At 42.2% G+C, this 19,933-nt stretch overlaps 2 protein-coding genes across 28 annotated transcripts in view; both read left to right on the forward strand.

Moving 5' to 3' along the window:
• Positions 1-8,104, forward strand: part of OSBPL5 (oxysterol binding protein like 5) — a 149,562-nt gene extending 141,458 nt beyond the window's left edge. For 10 of the 19 annotated variants that reach the window (XM_085548653.1, XM_085548658.1, XM_085548659.1 and 7 more), the window contains 6 exons: positions 496-632; positions 2,751-2,936; positions 3,454-3,580; positions 4,709-4,826; positions 5,428-5,530; positions 6,772-8,104. In XM_085548653.1, the coding sequence (XP_085404779.1) occupies positions 496-632; positions 2,751-2,936; positions 3,454-3,580; positions 4,709-4,826; positions 5,428-5,530; positions 6,772-6,907 (807 nt within the window). In that variant the 3' untranslated portion in view covers positions 6,908-8,104. Of the gene's footprint in view, positions 1-495; positions 633-2,750; positions 2,937-3,453; positions 3,581-4,708; positions 4,839-5,427; positions 5,531-6,771 lie in introns of all 19 variants that reach the window. The other 9 variants (XM_015864185.2, XM_015864189.3, XM_085548655.1 and 6 more) reach the window with 1 other exon arrangement.
• Positions 8,105-9,831: 1,727 nt separating this feature from the next.
• On the forward strand, positions 9,832-19,905 carry LOC107314696 (tumor necrosis factor receptor superfamily member 26-like). 9 transcript variants are annotated; one of them, XM_015864203.2, is made up of 11 exons: positions 9,832-9,917; positions 11,040-11,133; positions 11,445-11,617; positions 11,893-12,024; positions 12,239-12,350; positions 12,911-12,984; positions 13,680-13,781; positions 14,729-14,760; positions 17,513-17,809; positions 18,288-18,330; positions 19,175-19,905. In XM_015864203.2, exons 3-11 carry the CDS (start codon positions 11,587-11,589, stop codon positions 19,480-19,482), a joined length of 1,131 nt encoding a protein of 376 aa, XP_015719689.1. In that variant the 5' UTR covers positions 9,832-9,917; positions 11,040-11,133; positions 11,445-11,586; the 3' UTR covers positions 19,483-19,905. The 9 variants fall into 9 exon arrangements, 8 of the variants coding, with proteins under 8 accessions (XP_015719689.1, XP_085404805.1, XP_015719688.1 ...); XM_085548678.1 differs by lacking the exon at positions 9,832-9,917 and adding an exon at positions 10,480-10,570; XM_085548679.1 differs by lacking the exon at positions 11,445-11,617 and having other exon boundaries at positions 11,893-12,074.
• The last annotated feature ends 28 nt before the right edge of the window (positions 19,906-19,933 follow it).

The raw sequence follows: 19,933 nt of genomic DNA on the forward strand, positions 1-19,933 counted from the left end.
AAATAAAATAGCTTTGAAAGTGTGTCTCCATAAGCCACAATGTGGAGCTGCATGCTGTGAATAAGGGTAGCTGCTGCGCAGCAGTACGGACGTTGTTTGTTCTGCTTCTTCCCTGATGAAAATGTTGATCTGCTCTCCTAAGTTCTGCAGGCTTTTCTCTGACATTGTTCAGTTTCCTGATAGAGACCCTCTCAGCTGAAAAACAGTTATTTGCTTCAGGCCTTGAAAACACTCTTGGATAAAGAAGGGAAGCCAATCACATGAGAGTCAAAGTAGCAGATGAGGGTTTGCATGTGTTACCTACAGGTGCTCATAGCAATATTTGATAGTGCCTGCCTCCTCCCACACATGGCTGGGGGGTTCTTGGGGACCTGAGACTGTCCTAGAATTTGCGCTTCAGGGTATGGCAGAAGAAGCTACTTCCATTTGACATTATTATTTTCTGTCTTGTATTTCTGACTGTCATTAACATTTTCACTTCTTTTTTCTTCTCAGGATGGGGAGGTAAATATACGTGAGCCGAAAAATGGGAATGTGGAAATGTTCTGGAACCCAACTAGTGAAGTACGAAAACAGAGACTGAAGCGCCATATTGTGCTATTTGAGGAGCAGACTGACCTTGACTCAGAAAGGTAAGAAGCCCTGGGAATGTCTCACTGCCACTTCCTCTGATAGCAGAGGGACTCAACAGGGACTACAAAGGCTCTGATTCCTCAGTGCAATCCTGACAATACAGAAACTTAGCTTTGCCTGCATGTATTACCGCCCATTTACCTGCTTTGCTCCAGTCTATTAATTCTGAAGTATTTCTGTGAAGTATATCTCTGAAATAACCAGGAAACTGAACCCAGAAATGGTGAAACCTATATTCTGTCTGCTAAATTAATAACTCTTCCTGGAGTCTCTTACAACTGATGGAACATAATGTGAAAGGGCAATTTGTCAACATGAGATCAGTTCTCTTGTTAGGAAGAGTTGTTTCAATCACACACTCTTAAAGTAATTGCTGGAATCATGTAGAAAGTCCTGGAATAAGCAGTAGTTTGAACCACAGAATGGGATCTTATGAGAGTATGAAAATAAAGGGATATTTAGCCGTGTCTCATTATCTCAGCTGAAATTTCATATAAATTCTGTACCTATGTTTTAAGGTAATCTAGGTTACCTTAGATTGTAGTCTTGGCATATGGCTTAGGATGTGGAAGAAATAACTACCTGATGCAGCAGGTTGCAGAGCATCCCTGAGCTAGTTCCTGGGGAAGAACAGATAAATTGACATCATGTGGCACTGCATTCAAACCAGCTAGCTCTTCCATCTCATACCCCAGTCCAGCACACGCAGTTTGCTGCCTGGCTCTGCAGCAGATTGGCCCCTTGCCTGTGGACTTCTAATTTCTGTGTTGCATCACATCACATTAAGATGATTTCCCTTTTCATGTTAAAAAATGAGACCAAGTGCAAGTAAACACACATGTGCATTTAGTTTCATTTGTACAGCAGAGAGCATTGTGGGCAATAAGGTCAGTGTTTGTAATTTGCACTAGGGCAAGTGCCATTGTTGCAGTGCTGACTGGAGCACATCTGGTGTTAAATTTCTGAAGAGGATTCTTTTAGAACAGAAATCTCAGTTGTGGGGGAAAAAAAAACCAATGATTTTGTGTCCTTCTGAAGTTCTTCAGTGTAAGAACCTACTCCTTAAAATGTTGCATTTCTGAAAGCTGGTTTTATGCCACCACATTATTTTCTCAAATCACTATTTTTGTTCTTCCCACCCCCACCTTCATCACTTTGAGTTTAAATTGAGTTTCCTTCCTTTATTTCTGTGAGACAAGATTCATACACAAGAAATTTGGAATGATGTGCCAAGGCAAGAAAGTGTCCCACTGCTTTCAGTTGATCCTCTAAGTGGCTGCTTACTTTTGAAGTGTTGTGTTAGAATACTGTGATAGAAATCCAATGAAATAATCAGTATCCCTTTTAAATTGCCTCATGGCAAGCTCCAAATTAAATGCAGCAGTGCATTCAACTTCTAAAGATAGGACTGGTGGAACAGTTGGAACCGCCTGGGTCTCTTATCCCTATTCTAATCAGTAAATCGTCCAGTACTGTTCTGGGAGAACTAAGGTGATGTCAGAAGTATCTCCAACCTTAAATGAAGACTAGAGTGTTTAATGAAGGTTAGAGAAACTGTAGAGAGGACTATCACATGTTGGCTATAGTGAAAAGGTGGTAATGATTTTCTCTAGATCCCCTCCTCAAGACAGAGGCTCACTGAGACATAATGTGACAGAACACTTAATTTCTAGCAGCAAAACAGAAGTCTGAGTGAAAGTCTGTGTTCATGCCTTTAATTTGTAGGCATAAGCACTTGTCCATTCCTTCTCAAATCAGCTTCTGACAAATCTGCCTGCTATTCCTGTATTGAAATACAACATTGCATGTGCAGCAGCAAACCTTGCACATTAATTCATCTTCCACTGCCTCCAAATTTTAAATATAAAGCCTTTGTTTCGGAGAGAGATATTAATGCAAAGGTTTCTAGTGATATTATTTAAGGGAAAATTCCCCCATCACTATATACAGTATTCATCATTGCTATTTTCACAGTGTTCATTTAATTCACAAGCCAGTCCTATTACAGTTCCTCTGGAGGATCAATAAACCAGAAAAGTATCTCCTCTAGGTTTCCAGCTGTCAAAATGAAGTGCTGTTTTTAAGGCAGTTTAACTTGCTTCCTTGTGTTTTTGTAGGCTTTGGCAGCATGTTACAAGTGCAATAAACAACGGTGATCAACACAAGGCAACACAGGAAAAATGTGTGCTGGAGGAGGAGCAGAGGAATGCTGCCCGGGAACGAAGAGAGAATGGCACGGAATGGAAACCTGTGCTCTTCTGGCATGATTCCACGGCTAATGAATGGCGTTACAAATACGAGGAGTGAGTGGTGGTGGGACAGGGAGTCATGAACAGACCTTGCTTGAGTTCCTGGGGCTGCAAGTGAGATTACAGAGCTATAATTCAGTCCTGCCATTCCCCAAACTGTGCCTGGGCTTTGTTCTTTCTGAGCTCTGTTGGATGCATATTTCTGATACAAATTGGGAATAGCTGGAATCGGTGGGTTGGCAGTGGAAAATCTTCTGCGCCATTGACAGAAATATATATTGCTGCAATCAAGTGTGGAATCATTTAGAAAAGTTTTTCTGCATTGTGCAAGAGCAGTTCATAATTGTGCTCTCCTCCTGTGCCATGAAGGGTGAAGCCTCTGATGACTCATTCATTGCTAGGAGCTGTGCCTGTAGAGAATGATCCATTACTCTGCACCCAGCATCTATTGCAACTCTTGTTATTGTCAGGGATGAATTTCTTCCATAGTGCATGTGGAATTTGTGCATTGCTCTTAATATTCCTTGGGGTATTCTTGCTTTTCTGATGTTCTTTCTTTTGGTATTGAAAGTTTAAGACCTTGGAATGCTTCGAATGATATTGCCCAATTTGAGAAGAATGGGATACTGAAGACCGTGGAACGATATTCGTCTAGAAGGAAAACAACATGCACAAGCAGTCAAATTACGCTGCACGAAGTAAGAGACCTGTTTGGGGGAATATTTTTTTAATTGTTTAGATAACCAGCCCTTTTCTGCAGCATTTTCATATCAGCACAGCATAGGTTGAAAGGCTTGTTTTGTGCAGATACAGCCTACCACTCTAGACCCGCAGTATTACACAGCCATTAACTAGGTACGATTCTTCTGGTATTTTTTTTCCACATACCATTACTGACAATAACTCTTATGCTGGATTTTGCATGTGACTGAGCTGAGCTTCACCATGCAGTGTTTCTAAAGCAGAGAACTTCCCACAGTGAGGATATGACTTAGGTACTGGAGTGCACAGCTGATCCTGCAATTAAAGTTTTAGACTTGGCCATTTGCCTTTATCACTTACATCCTCGTAGACAGGACAAGAAACATGTGTTCACCATTTATATTAAATAAGGATGATACTATTGCTTTCTTCAAGAAAGTAACATTATTGAGTTATAAAATGTTTTGTAAATGTTGAACTGCTGGACTAGCAAGATGTTACCTGTGTTACACTGAATAACTTGTATCTTATTTGGAAAATACATTCTTATTTTATAATACCTGAAATGGGAACATCTCTGAAACAGTGGGAAAGTTGAGGTTCATAAGGTTCATAATTGCTTTTCAGACCCTCAAGCAAGAAGTGCTAGGAAACAGTGGGTTTAATTTACCCATTCAAGAAACATGGAGAAACTTTCAATCTACTTGAGGAAATCAAGCATAAAAGTTCTGTGGTTTTTAAATCCTTCAGACAATTCCTGAAAAATCCTTGCTGGGAAATTTGGTTTTAAGTTTTTCTTTTCATCCTTTCTCTTGTGGATCTAGTTGGTGGGTATGCATCTCAGCAAAATTCACCATGAGACTGTGTCAGTTATGGCTAGAAGAATTGTTTGTATGGGTTTATCAAGGCTTCCATCATTAGAGGAAGTGCTTCTGCATGGTGCATGTTTGTAATACCTTCAACTTGCTGACATTAGTCCAACTACCAGGAGCTGCTGAAAAAGCGATCAAACTTGGCAGTCTCAGAGACATTCCTCAGCACCTTGAGTTATACTGTTTAGAACCGAACAGAAAAGTGTTCAACTTGGTCATGACTGAGTCTCTTTTAATTGCTGTTTTATCCAGGGATCTACCAAAGATGGCAGACACCGTAAAACCAGTGATCAACCATCCAATCACAGCCAGAATACAGACAGCAGCTGTTCAACGCCAGAGTCTGTACTAGAGCTGTCAGATGATGATGGCAAGTATCTAGGTATCAGTGGGTCAAACTTGCATGTTCTTCTTCCTTTGGTATCTTATTCCTTGAGCCAGCTCTTGAACATTTCTCAGCCTGGTTAACAATGCAGAGCCATAGCCCACAGGCAAACACAGAGAATGTTCTGCTTTTGTGTTTTCCTTATGCACGCCTACTCTTCTTTCTGCTTTATGCTGTCCATGCCAGTAAGGGCTCCCCGGCTCCTGGGACAAACATTGGAAAAATACACTGAAATTCCAATACACAGGAAGCATGTTTCATTTCTTGTTCCCCTTTCTCAGTCTCTGTTGGAAATAACCTTGAGTCCTTCAGAGATGGGGTCAGATGCAAGCCCTCCATTCCCCTCCTCTTAGCAGTGGAAGCTGCTGTAAAAGAGTTTCTTGAGAAATGAGAAGGGGCCGCAGACAAGTGCTGCAAGACCTCTACCAAGGGGGGGCGATTCCATTATCTGTCCCTTTTCCTCCATGTTTCCTTCTGAAAGGATACCTCTTGGCAGTGATTATTTGACTGCAGTCAGCTGATTGCTAGGTGAGCCTGGTTTGTTTTGTCACCACCGCCATTAATGTCTTTCAATACTTTTCCACAGGGGTTGGTAGTCTGTGCGCTCAGTGTGGGAAAGAAGTGAAACACCTAAAGGAAATTCGTTCAGCTGTCTTATCTCTACAGAGAGCCCAACGGGATATACGCAGGTAATAATTTTCTCTCACCAAAGTAATTACCTTAATGGGGTAAAAGTAATCTGTGGCATTTAACTCCTCCACTGTGGCCTTTGGAGTGTCCTTGTCAGCTGCAGGTGCAGCTAACAACTGCTTTAATAGGTAGCCTTTTAGCACACCAGAAAGGCAAAATGAACCCTAACTTGAAATGGTAATCTCTTCATAAGGCTCTCTTCATGGGAGCAAACAGCATCGCTACAGGATATGTTTTCCCTTGGCACTCCCAGCTGTGGAACTGCTGCAGAAGCAGGGAGGGGATAGATAGAGACCTGGCTATAAATAAACCACCATGAACAAATCTCGTCCGCCAATGAGTGTGTTCCCAACTTGTTTGATTTGCAGAGACATGGGCACATGGTTCTATGAATACCAAGCCCCACGGTGTGAAAAGCAATACATTCTCTCTTTTTGTATGAACTGCTTAACCTACTGCTGGCAGGGCAGGGCAGAATGAAGCAGGTATGGTACTAGTTACTTATATCCAATCCTGGGAGCCCTGCTGATTCCTCAGCGCATGAGAAGTATTATCCAGCTCTACAGAGGTAGCAGTAGAGCAGGATCATATTTTAAACTCACCATTTCTGGATGTTGAGGCAACCACTTACATGATTTTAATTTTTCTTTGCTGCTCTTTGAAGTGTACAGAGCTAATTCTTGGCTGATTTTTTATGCCATTTGATAGTGATAGGACAAGGAGGAATGGTTTTAAACTAAGAAAGGAGATTTTGGGGGGATATTAGGAGGAAATCATTTACTCAGCAGGTAGTGAGGCACTGGCACAGGCTGCCCAGAGAAGCTGTGAATGCCCCATCCCTGGAGATACTCAAGGCCAGGCTGGATAGGGCTCTGGGCAGCCTGAGCTGGCGGGGGGGCAGCCCATGGTTAGGGGTGGGGCTGGGTGATCTATAGGGTCCCTACCAATGTAAGCCATCCTATGTCTGTGATTTGTGAATAGTGAGGGAGGAGGAGAATTTGTGGGTTTTGTGCCATTATACCTCCACATGGCAGCCAGCATGCTTCACTTGATCCAGCAGCACCTGGAAGTACTTATCTTTCTGTCAAGAGGGGGAGAAGAAAGTCTGTAGGACACAGTATCGTACACATTAGGGTGCCTCTTAAGTGCTGGGATCCCTGCCTGTGTGGAAGTTCTGGGGCTCTGGGTGTGTGTTCATTCCTTCCAACAAGCAAATAAAAATTATTTCTTTCCCTTCCAGAGACCTCAAAGTTCTGAACAAAAAATCCTTCCCCAGTAAGGTCTCTTCTGGAAGCTTCCTGCTGGACTCTCGCTGTTGGTTTCTCCTTTGCATCTTTCTTACATGTCAACTATTCATCAATTATGTCTTCAAATAAATGCACCACTTTGGCAGCAATAACAACTACTGGCTGCAGGAAGGGGGGGCACTCACATGTGGAGTCCAGTGAGGCACCAAAGCACTTTAGAACCAACGCAGCAGAGATGGAAGAAAGTTGAAAAACAAGGTGGAAAAGAGACCTAGGAACTTTGTTCCTGCAGATTATGTCATTTTTGCCTTTTACATGTACATCTTCAAGGACCTCTTAACCTGTATGGGCCTTAATGCTGAAGCCAAATGTAGCTTTAATTGTGCAATTTGTTTTCTATGTTTCATCATTTTTTGATGCAGTTACTAATTACCCATCGGTATTAGTACCCCCAAAATGGTAAAACACAGCAGTGTTTTAGAAAAGGCACTCCAGCCTGGTTTGCAGCTCTCCAAGGAAGGGAATATAGGCGGGGAGCTGTACAGAGCTGATGTTCATGGTGCCTGTCTGGCTGCATTTATTATGGGACGGAACATACTTGGTCCAAAAAATCCACCCCCCAGGATATTAGGTCATAATTTGTTTTGTCAGCACACACATGCAGAACGGGACCTCAGGATATTTTGTTTTCCATTCCACAGTAGTTGTAAATATGCACAACTTCCGAGTGCCATTCCTCTTCAGGAAATGGGAAGTATTCAGTGAAAGCTTCTGATTCACCTCCAGAACTGATTGGTGTTTTGGACCAGGCTCACGGAGCATCCTGTCAGACATGTCTGTTCATAAAACCTGGTCTCTTACTATTATTATTATTATTTGCCATACGGCTGTTTTATAATATTACACGAAAGCATTGTAGAGAAGAATCACTGCCCCAGGAGAGGTGAGAAAGACGGGAGCAATGGGTGTACATGTGTTTGGTTGTAGGCACTTTTATTGTGAAAGGTCAGGAAGGAGGAAGGGTTTTGCCACTGCTTTGTTCAAATCTGTTAATAGTCTTCCTATTTTACACCATTTTTAAAAGATTTGCAATATTTTCTGTAGACCGCAGACAATACTAAGCCTTTCTTTTCTGGCCTGAAGTAGATCCAAGTGGTAAGTACTGCTATATATACAGCCTTAAAATACTTAGTGGTGGTGCCAGTCTGGGCTATCTTTCAATGTAAATGTTTCCAAATTTTTAACTACATTCCTCGTCGTATTCCCCAAGTAGGGGAAACCTGTTTGTGCTTGATATGTTGAAATAAAATTACACACAACTTTCAACAGCTGTCTGACTGAGAAATTATTTGTGTGTCTTATCAGCAGATGGCTCTTAGGTCATGCTTTTTAGAGGAGAAACTATAGAAATGAGGCTGCGTGAATCTCAGATGTACACAGTGCTTTGGAATAGCGGTAGCATTTTGATACCCATCTGGTTCAAACTGTCCCATAGTGTCTTCCTTAAAAATACAAAGAAAAGCAGATGCCATGATTTTCACCGTCACACACATACAGACTTACGTTGGACTTAGAAAACCTTTGTATTAAGGAGGTGGCTTGATAATAACAAATATAGCTGCATGGAAAGAAGTGTGGATACAACTCTCTGAATGAACAGATAGGATAAGGGGCACCACCCAAATGTTGACATTCCAGTATGAAACAAATCACACATTTTAATTGATGAGATTGAGTAACAAAATGTTTCCAGAGAAACAAAGGATTCTTCATCCTTGAAGAACATCAACATTTTCAACACAGGTTGGATTCCTTTTGGAGTTCATCATCTGAGCCACTCCTTTCTGAGACATTCTGATCTATGTAGCGTAAATCTCAGTGAAGCCCAGCCCTCTGGCCTGTGCCTATGGAATAGTGTTCAGTCTCTGGCAATGCAAGGTCCCCTATGGGCCTTAGAAATGTTTGCTCATAAAGTTGTGCAAACATACCCACTAATTTCCTGCCTAATTGTACTTTGAATACTTCAGCACATCTATCGCCTGTCAGCGCAGCCTTCCTCATCAGACACATTCCCCTTTGGGACCAAGACACTGAGAGGAGCCTTTGCTCTTCTGTGGGGATATTCATATTTGTCTGGCACCAAAATAATAAACAAATCAATAAATACTATAGGTAGATAGAAAGATACAAATCTGGGTTTGAGGAAATAATGGCTATGGAAAAAAAACAAAACAAAAAAAACAATAAAACAACCCCACAAACTAATCTGAACCAAAGAAAAGAGGCACTGAACAGGAAGCCTTTACAAATCATTAGATGAATGTTCCAAGTTCTTTTGGATCCGTTCTATTCTGCACCCACAGGGATTTCGCTGGGACTTGTTACTACAGTCAAAGAAAATAAATGTTACAATGAGAGGAGCACTTCAATGAAAGAAACTATTAACCTACATAAACTAATTATGAATCAGCAGAGAAGTTCCGGACTTATAATGCCACTGCCACAAGGGATTGAAAAATAATCCCAAAAGGAAAGATCTATGTGTTCTTATGCTATTAATGTTGATCCAATCTCAACATCTGGAGGTGAATGTTCCTACATGCCAGTCATTCACATCTGAAGGATGGAAAGTTGTCTTGGGGGAAATCAAGGCTGCTGTTATTCATTTAGGAGTAGCACTCTGTTGTAAAAAAAGTCGAGAACCCTTTTGGCAATTAAGAAAGCCCAGTTATGCACCTGTTTATATGGGTTTTGAACAATTCTTCCAGCCTTTGCCTCTCTTTTGTACGATCAGCAGAAAACAGCCCTTTAGCAACAGTATGCCAGATTTGGTCGGAAAGCCGAGAGCTGGTCCATGTCCCAACACGTCACCGGCTTCCTCCTGTCCTAATTGAATGCAAAGGAAGCTACTGGAACTTAAGCCTACATGAGACGCACTTTCCCCCGACTCAGAAGCGCGCTTTCGGTACAGCTGCGTAGTTGCTCCGCCTCGGCCCCCTCCTGTTCCGCGGGGCGGAGACAGAATAAAAAGGCTGGCGCAGAGGTTTGGCTTTGAGTCGCGCCGCAAGCGGAGGGCAGTGCGGTGCACCTGGCGGGGTTGGGCGCCGCTGCGATGGGACCGCTCCTGTTGTTGCTGCTGGTGAGTGTCGGGGTCACCGGACGGGGGTAGAGTGGGGTGGGAGGGATTGATGCCTGGCCGCCCCGGGTCGTCCCAGGAGGAGAAAGTCTTCCTTCGCGCCGGCCTGAGTCAGCCGGCCCAACCTGCCCCATGGAGGTTTCCGCCTTTCCTTCCGACAGAAGTTCTTTAGTAACTCCCTTTCCCTTTTAGTTTGCGTTTCAGGATTTAGGGTCGTGCTAACAAAGCTCTCCTGAGCCCGTAGAGGCGCGGGACGTCTGGAGTAGCGCAAAAGAGTCTACGGCTCTTTCCTCGTAGGAAAGAAAGCAGCAAAGCAGGAGAGAACTCTTTAATAGAATTCCATTATCTCATCATGAAATTGAGGGGTTCGTGAAGCCCGCAATTACGGGAAAGGCTTTCGGTGTCCCGCGGGGAGGAAGTCGGAAGGGTGTAGTTGCGGGAGAGCGGAGCGCTCCCGGCTTTAAGTCGGCCGCTCCGGGGCCGTCCCATCCCTCTTCTGCCATAGTTCACCGCTGTCCCCGCCCTCCGTCTGTCCGGTCCCGGCCCCACACGCCCGGCTGCTTTCGTTCCTCGTGCTGCTCCGCGGGCGGTGCTGCGCGGCCACACGGACTTCTTTAGGAGAACGGAAGCTTACTGTTAATGTTCGTGGGGTTGCGGTAACTCTCCGTAATGTCTTACTAACTTGCTTTCTGTTGAAGATTATGGAGTCAGTGAGAAATGCTATCTGGGAATTCACCGGGCGCTCCCTCCGGTTGTCCCACGGAAGACGCAGACCTGAGTTAAACTAGCATAGTAAATGTGGCGAGGGAAAGTGAAACGAATCCCTTGCAGGAGGCACGGGACTCAGCCTGTGAAGTTCGCTGCCGGTGAATGAGCGGCGAAACAGAGGTGGGGTGGGCGGAGTAGCTTTCCTGCAGCACTTCAGCTGCGGCTGAAAGCGTGGTGCTGCCCTAACATATCCCTTGTGACCGTAATTACCGCTGTGCGCATCGCACTTAGCAGAAATTAGTCTGGGTTTCCTTTGTGGCTTCCCGTGAGCGTGTTTTCCAGCCCTTACAGAACCGTCTTCCAGAGATCGCTATCCAGAATTAGTCACCTGAAAACACCTGTTGGTCTCTGCTGTAGGTTACGCTGCCGACAGTGCCCGGAAGCGGCGCAGAGGTCTGCGGAGAGGAGGAGTACTTACATGAAGGCATTTGCTGCCAGCTGTGCCCGGCAGGTGAGGCTCCAGGAAGGCAGCGGCCGTTTCCCCCTCCGTGATGGGGCCGTGTGGCTATTCCGCGTCCCGTCGGGAGGATGGCGGGCCCAGCTGGTGCTGCGGTGGCGCTGTCAGGGCTGGTCTCCATTTCGCGGCGGCAAATTGCGCAATAAGGGCCGGGTGAGGCGCCTTGGCAGCAGTTCAGAAAAATCTCTGCCCGCTCTGAGGATGCGGATCGCGACTTTGTTTCTAACAGTTGGCCCAGGGGAATAGCTCCGTGCCTAGAACTTCCCTTTGCCTTTGTTCTCCCTTTTTTTTTTATCGTCGTGCAGTTGACGCAGCCTCGTGCAGAGAAGTACTCCACCTTTGGATAGTATCACAGAGCTATCGGACGAATTTAAGGAATTTCGAAGGAAGAGACTGTGTCATGGATTGATTGTTTTTGTTGCACAAGCAAATCTCCCCGTGCCTGCCATGCCCCTTCCAGCAAGATGGCACTTGCCACGTGAGCAATGCTGTGCCGCTTCACTATCTTATGGCCAACATTTAGATCCTGTAACATTTAGATCCTGCCAACATTTAGATCCTGCTGTAACAAATCATACTTGTTCCTTGGCTGGGCTGGCTGCTACCTTTGCTGTGAATGTGCATCTTGACCGTACAGTGCCCCTTGTATTGGGCTGTTTGCTTGCAGGGGAGGGTTAAACTTTGACTAAAAATGGTTTTGTGTCGTAACGTTCTTAGAGTGCTGCTGCAGCCAGTGTTTCTCTTCTTCCACAGGTACTTACGTTGCTCGACACTGCGATACTCCACGTAAAAGGGGAAGCTGTAACTCTTGCACTGAAGGACAAGATTATACTGCCCACGCAAATGGCTTGGAAGAATGTTTGCCGTGCAGACAGTGCAAAGATGGTACCAAACATTCAGTGAAGTCTTTAACTTTAGGCCCCTTACCCCTTGCAGTAAGCCTGGTCCTCTGCTTTTTTTTTTGCTTTTTTTTTTTTTTTTTCTCTTTGAGTTGTTGGGAATATTGAAGTTGGAAAAATAAGTCACATTTATGAGCATTGTACAACTTGGACACAGTTGTACAGAGCCACAACTTTGTTTTCCAACTTCTGTTTTTTAGACCAAATAACTTCGAGAACCTGTACTGTGACCAGTGACACAGAATGCCAGTGCAAAAAGGGGTATTTCTGCCCTGCTGAAGGCTGTGAAATATGTCAGAGATGCGGTGAAAGGTAAGTTAAATAAGGTACTTAAGCAACTATGGTCTTTCTGGTTGACTTAACAGCTGTGGCCCAATCTGTGTCATGCCTACCACATGCTATTCACCTGTAAATAATTCCCTTGAAGCCTAGTGCTGTTCGTGCATCTGAGTTCTAGGTGTTAAAATACACGAGGTTGAAACCTCAAACATGCAGATTTTGGTTTTGTTTGCATTGTAGCATATGGCTGTATGCTTGTGCTTCTTGTGTCTCTAGGTTAGTGTTCTAGGTTAGTGCTTCCCCCATATTGACAACTGAGTAAGTTTTGTAGCAGCCACCTGAGGTGGAACTTCCTGTTGAAGGAAACTGACTGTGAATGAATAACACATCTCTTTCTCAGCTTAGAGGCAACATGCATAAGCTTTATCTGTTTTGCTTTTACTTAATCAGCGTAGGATCTTTTAAAACTAGAAGATGAATTTCTAATATTGTCTGTTCAAGTTCTGTTAATGTTTCTAAGCTTTGGCAGAAAACAAACTGGTGTGGGTAGAGCTGTAAACATTTATAAACCTCTGTATTGCCACTGACTTTAGGTGTCCAGAAGGGAAACAAATTGTGCAGATCTGCAATGCTACAACGGACCTAGGATGTGGCTTACCTGATCAAGGTCTGGTACAGAAATACTACTTGGCTTGTCTATTGGGTGTGTGAATTGTAGATAATGACACAAAAGCAGTCTTAAATAAAATAGCTTGAACTACTGTAGCATGCTAAAGACTTCCTGTGTTTTAGCCTGGGAGTTATTTGATAGAGCCAGATCTCTCAAATGGAGAGGCAAATAGCTTAAACTTCACTGCAACAGAATAGTTACACTGGTGGAAAAGCTACAGGTATTCTCAGGGTTTTTGCAGTTTCAGCGGTGATGCTGTTGAAAGGAGTGGATGGTACAAACACCTGTAATATTTAACATGCCTGAGAAGCTGTGTATAGTGTGACTTTTCTTGAGAACGGGGAGAGGAATGGGGCCTATTGAAAGTATAGCACCTAAATGTCATCTTTTTAGTTTGGTTGGTTTTTTTCCTCTCATTTCTTGCATGTTCTTTCTTCTGAAAGCCTAGTGGGTTTTGTATGGTGACACTGTACATAACCCATCACTGCGCAGGGATAATGATGTACCATGGAAACCCGTACTTGGATTCAGGTCAGCTGAAATTTCCAGCACCTGTTCCTTGACAGCGTAGCTGAGTCATTATGTGAATATGAAGCTTAGTTGTTCTGTAGGGCAGCAAGGAAGGCTCACACTTAAGACTATCTCAACTGTGAACTGCTTCAAACTCTAATTTCATTCATTTTCATTTGCAGGAAATAGATATCTTACTTGGACGACTATGATAATTGTGGTTGCTATTGTTTTTGCTGTCTTGCTTGTGTTCTACACAAGAAGGAGGTGTAAGAGTGATAAAGGTAATTCTGCTTTATTAGTATCCAATAACTTTGCAGAATTAGGCAGAATGTGCACTAAAACTGTCCTTGACATTACCATATGGGGCCTACTTAATAGCAAAGCTCAAGCTTGTTTGGCTTGAGTAAAATGAAGACCTTTTTTACGCAGTAAATAAAACTTATAGGCATTAACTGAACGGGTGCCTTAGCCTCAAAGTTTAGCATAGGGTGTGTAAAGGGAGCTCCTCATCTACTTGCGTAGTATTAATGGAGGCAGAAGAAAAATCTGCGTGGTGAACTCAGAGGTAGAGTGCAAAAAGTAGCAATTAATCAGGCCATTGATTACTCCCATTCATTAGATTTTATTTATTTCTCTGCCCTTGAATCATTTCAACAACTTAGCACAAATGTTGGTAAGTCCAGTGTCAATTAATCTTTTTTAGTAGAGACTCATACATTTGTGTGAGAAATACTTTTCCTTTCCTGCATATTGAAGTGGTGGTTGTTTTTTGGTTTTTTTTTTGGTTGGTTTTTTGCAAGTTGCTTAAATGAGAGTAATGTTGGAAATGATTTGAAAGTTTTAAAGCAAACTTTATTCAAACCATGGTTTACTGCATTTATTGCTGTAGAAACAATTTCTGACTTTTCTTTAGCTATTGCAATAGCTCATGAAAATGCCTAAGAGGAATAGTCTTGGGGGTGGGGAGTGTGTTTTGAAGGAGGGGCTTAAAGTCCAAACCGCATCTTGAGGCCTGTCTCATGCAGCAGGACTGCTTGTCACTGTTTCCATTGTTAGTGGAAGCTCAGGTTTGTACTCAATGTGAAGTCTGTCATTTCAAAGAATCTCAATGACTGGTTCTGGAGCTTTGGCTTGATGTAGAGAGTTATTATACATAACTACTGCATGAATTCAACTATAATTTAAAGCAATTCCAAGAAGTTTCTTATATGTTAATTTTATTTTCCAGCTACCTTATATGACAAAGCAGAGAAAGGACTGGTAAGTGTATAAAAGATGAAGTTCCATCAAAGCTTTGCATGACTAACTGTGCTTGTTACACAATTCCTGATATTTGTCTCCCTGTATTCCTTTGGTGGGAGGTGCAACTGGTTGATTCATGCTTCATGCATTCACTTCCATTGAAGCTGGCCTTTCTGGTACTTGCCTTGGAAATATTACAGAGCCTGTGTCCAAGATGTTGTGATACTGGGGTTGGGGGGGGAGGGAGGAGGGAAATAGGCAAGCACAAGTGTTCACTTCAGGCTGTTGCTGAGTGACACTTTGATTCAATTGGTTATTTGTTGCTTCATGCTTATATTCCCCAGAAATGGCAGCTATCTCTTTCCTGCATGCTGATATACTCAAAATGCAAGGGAAGCTAGAACATAATAAGATCATTCCTTTTGGTCAGCAGACAAATTAACTGAGTCTCCTGCAAGCTACGGAGCAGGACCTATAGTCTAATGCTTTGATCCAAGGCTGTCCCATAAATCAAGGAGTTCAGAGCTCAGAGCATGTTAGTTCAGGATGACATCCCTGAAAGTGCTTTACCACATTAAGGCTTGTTGTTGATGCATATTTAACTGAGAAAGCTGTTTTCACCCCAGTCTCCTGTAGTGAAGGACTGCTTTAGAACATTAATTTTACACAGTCAGAAAACAAAGCTATTTAATAATATGCTTTTGGTCAGCCCTAGAGTAGTCAGGCAATTGGACTTGATCTCTGTAGGCCTTTTCCAACTGAACTACGTGATTTCTGGTCTTGTATTTAGTGAGATAAGGCAAGACTAGTTAAGTATTAGTACTACTAGTATTAGCTTCTCTATTTAGAAATTTCTATTTTAGAAGTTACGCTCCTAACTGCACAGCAAGATATCAAGGAGTTTGAACTTCCCACTAGATTAGTTAATGATGCATAACACCAGGCCCTAAAACACTTGTCTTTGGAATTTAAGAACCAGATCCACATTAATCTCATAGCATACGTAGCAGGAGAAAAAAAAGTACATGCATCTATCTTGTCTTTTACCTGATATGACTACCACTCACTTTGTGCATGAGCTTTTGTCTAATTTACATCTAATTACTTGAAATGTTTAACTAGTATTTTATATGTCACCAATATTTGAAGACTGAAGGGACAGAATTCAAAGGTCATCAAAACATTACCTTCAACTCTTCTTTTTTTTTTTTTTTTAAGGTCCATAAGTGGCTCAAATATATGAATCGTCCAATAGGTTTTGTCAGGTTGTTTCTTCCTGCACCCTGGCCGGGTTCACAGCACTTCATGTATTCGTAGGAGCTGATGAAGGAGTATGGCAAAACACCTTGTCAGGCTGGTGCAGAGTATAGGAACAGGCAGAAATAATCACTCTTTTTGAATAAAACTATTGCAGACTATAATCACAAATTATGTACAGTGATGCTTACCTATAAAATAACTGTAACAAGTGTGAGTTGCAATATCTGTGTACTTAAAGAATGTACTTACTGCTGCTGTAATGAAAACAATTGGAGAGTTGCATGTTCCTCAGACCAGATACTTTAAGCACCAGCACACTGTCCTTCCACAGTGTTAGGGAACTTATAGTACTGCAAAACACATGTATTGCAAGTATATTGCTGCTACCTTATTTCCAAAACTGATCAGCAGCTGTAAGTCAACCACACTGTAAGACTTAAGTCTTTAGGTGACCTAAGAACTATCTATCCATATATATGAAAGCAGCTTATTTATTTCATTTGCACCCTCTAATTGGATTCAGCGAACATAGAGCCAAATTACACATATGATGAATGGGGTGGTTCCTGTCACATCCCTGCCTACGTGTGCTGGTGTATGTGGCCACTGACCTTGTGCAAACAAAGTGTCCAGATGCTTATGGGGAAATTGTACCTTGGAGTCAAGTCTTATGGTAGAAGAAATTAGTACTTGCCCTCACTTTGTACTTCAAATAAAGAAATTAATGCTGCCTGAAAATTTTTGCTTTCCACCCAAGCTGATAAGCTCTGTGCAAACTGGTCTGTTTCATGCTTCTCCTACTCTCTGTGGGTCGCTGTCACCCTGAGGTAAACTCTGTGGTCGCAGGCTTACTTAATGCATTGATAATACTAAAAGTGGTACTTCCCCCTTGCTTTATTCCCCTAGCTAAAGATATGCAGTGTGCTCTGGTGACTACTTTGAACTGAGTCTATTGTGTGAATGTGAGGAAAAACTATTAAAAGAACAAACATAAAACAAGTACATTCTAGTACACTGGCACAGAGCTGATAATGGTCTGTCAGCTCAGTAAAGCTCTGAAAGCATCAACCTTCATACAGTGATACATTTAAAGCCTGTTCGCAGGCTGATAGGTCATTTCAGTTCAGGTGCCTTGTGGCAACTTAATTCCTTTCTGCGTGTGGGGGGGGTATGCCTCTTCTATACCCAAGAAGGAACAAGCGTTAATAGATGCTAGTGAAAAAAGGAGGTGAAGTTCCATGCAGTTGTTATGGATAGATATAATGAGAGCTACTGCAGTCTAGAGGAAGCAGAACAGCCAGCAAGGTGAAGAGTTTAGGCTCTAAGACTGGTGGAAATATGTCTATAAAGGCTGTGGTTTTTGCATATTTTTAAACTTTGCTTAATCAGCACCTCTCCTATTTTTTTCTTTGATGTTAGTATTCTGATTCAAGTATTCTGTTTCCTTCCTCTAAATGGTCCATGGAGCTCTATCTGTGAAACCTCTAAAATAAGTTATTTTTCTTTACAGGTATATGAAGATAATACACTTTTACCAGAAGTGAAGATAATTGAAAATAATAAATCCCATCCAGATAGCGAAAACTCTGGTGAGAGCCCAGAGGGCCAAGTGAATGATGATGATAATTCAGAAGGGAAAAACATATCTCCAGAGGAAAACGGTGCTGTGTCTTATGAGAGAGGCACCGTCCCACAGAAGAAGCTGTGGTGCCAAACACGAAAATGGTGGAAGAGGATCAAAAACTGTACTTTTCAATCAAATGCCCAGTGTAAAGTAAGGGACGTTAGGATGCCATCATACCGTATGGTAAGTGAGGGAAAAATAATCTCATAATGTATTTTTCTGATATGGGTATAATTTGAATTGAGCTCTTCATCCTTCCCTGATTGATGGATGCTCTTTTCAAGCAGTATTATAAGGAAGAGGAGCCTTTGCTTAAATGATAGAATAAAAAATACGAGAAGTGATATCTTGGGAAAGCAAACTTCAGTTCATCCTTTAATTTGCTGTAGGTCTCACCTTCTTGTTCAGTGTTTGTACAAGTGCCATTCTTTTGCAATAACAGCAAATATGTTGTCTTGGTGCTTCTCTTCTTAGATAGTAAGTAGCATAGCTGCTTTCAGCCTGGTGTTCTCTTTACTCTTTCAGCTGAGCTGTGAAGCTCTCTCTGCTCTTTTATTGGCACATATACACCGAAAGTAATCTGTTGAGTAGCTTAGGAGTAATTGTAAGTGAATTAAGTGCTCTGACATGCTAGAGTAATGCTTCAACTTTTTTATCACAGGTGCAAAAGTATCAAATAGTTGTTAAAGATCTCACTCAAAAAGGTAAGTACTCTACAAACAGTCAGTAGTTTGAATTTGCTTTTTCTTGTTGACTTTAGTGTAGACTGAAGGAATAGTTTTAGGAGACTAATATAGCTTACGGCTATAAGGCTTTCATTTGAATGTAAGATATGCTGAAACAGGATTATTACTGCATTTAAGTAAAGTCATAAACACTGTGGCAGATTACTTTGAATCATAGATCTTCTGGGAGTCTAATGCAATCATACTTCTAAGAATAAGCGCAGTACAGAATTTATTGGTATGTTTTAAATAAGTCTATGTGACAGCAGTGGGGACTGCCTTAACGACTGAGGTGAATGTCATAATAGGAGTTCTGACAAACGTCTGCTATATGTGAGACTGCGTGAAAGCCCTACAAGTAACCAGCAAGCTGATGTGCTGGATTTCAAAGTGATGGGCTTTGCTCCTGCTAGTCCTAACATGGCATGCCTATACTGACAGTATAGTGAGGTGTTTAAAGCCTACAGTTGAGTTGATGTGTTAAGAGATAGCAAAAACGTGTCAGTGAAACATTCCCTAATACCTCCATTAGTGAATAGTATTTTGCCTGGTGACTGCTTTTAAGATGTGCAGACTGGTACCTTTAGTTTCTTAAGATAAGTAGGAAGCCTGTTTGCCCTACTGCTTCTTAGGTAACGAGCCTAATCTTGCTGCCACTGTTTAGTCTGTGCATGTGTTTGCTAAAAAGTAATTTGGAAATGTGTATATTAGTTGTGGGGGTTAAACCCACTAGAGGTTAGAACCTATGCTTATATATTAGAATATAATACTTTAGAACTAATATGCTTTTGTGGATGTTTTTGTTTTTGTTTTTTCTCCTCAGAAATGAGAGATTGCTTTTTGGCTTTTATAAAGGAAGTACCAGTGAAAAAATGGAGGAAGCTTATGAGAACTCATCTGGAGGAAAATGTTATTGATAGAATTGAGTATAACTGGCCTAATGATATAGATGAGCAATGGTATCAGATGCTTCTCATCTGGAAAAACGAACTGGGGGAGAAACAATCTGTTATTAAGTTATTGGATGAGCTATGGGATATAGATACTTGGGCTTACATTAATATAGTCCGCACTTTAACTAGTAATAACATTATAAGTAAAATGGAAATTACAGCTTCACATTTTCACTGAACTTCAGAAACGTTCCTGTATGCATATAGGAAGTTTGTATAAATAAGGATGTAATAAGTTGCTGGTAACAGTGTGGGTGTGATGCCCTTCTTACCTGCACACAGGCTGGAAGTCATTTAACAGGCTGGGCTGAACTGTGACAAGACTCCAGTAGCAATATTCAGTTTTCTTTTTATTTGAGTTATACAATGTGAAACTCGGGTACCAGCGGCAATTTAGAAGCGCTGTGCTTCAGTTTGCCTTTCCTTTGTGAAGCTGTGAGGAAAGAAGCTGAGCCATGGAACTGAGAATGCGTGCAGCGGTTTTTTGGCTGAACTACCTTATTTTTGTTTACGAGATAATCGCATTTCATTTGTGGTGGGAGCACGTGGCATGCGAAATGTTCTGTTCAAAGTGCGGTAATAAAAACTCATTGAAGACAAAGGCTTGAGTTGGTTCTGGGCAGAGGAGA

This window comes from Coturnix japonica, chromosome 5, assembly GCF_054131305.1.
Source record: "Coturnix japonica strain WE chromosome 5, WE-NBRP24, whole genome shotgun sequence".
Taxonomy (NCBI): Eukaryota; Metazoa; Chordata; class Aves; order Galliformes; family Phasianidae; genus Coturnix; species Coturnix japonica.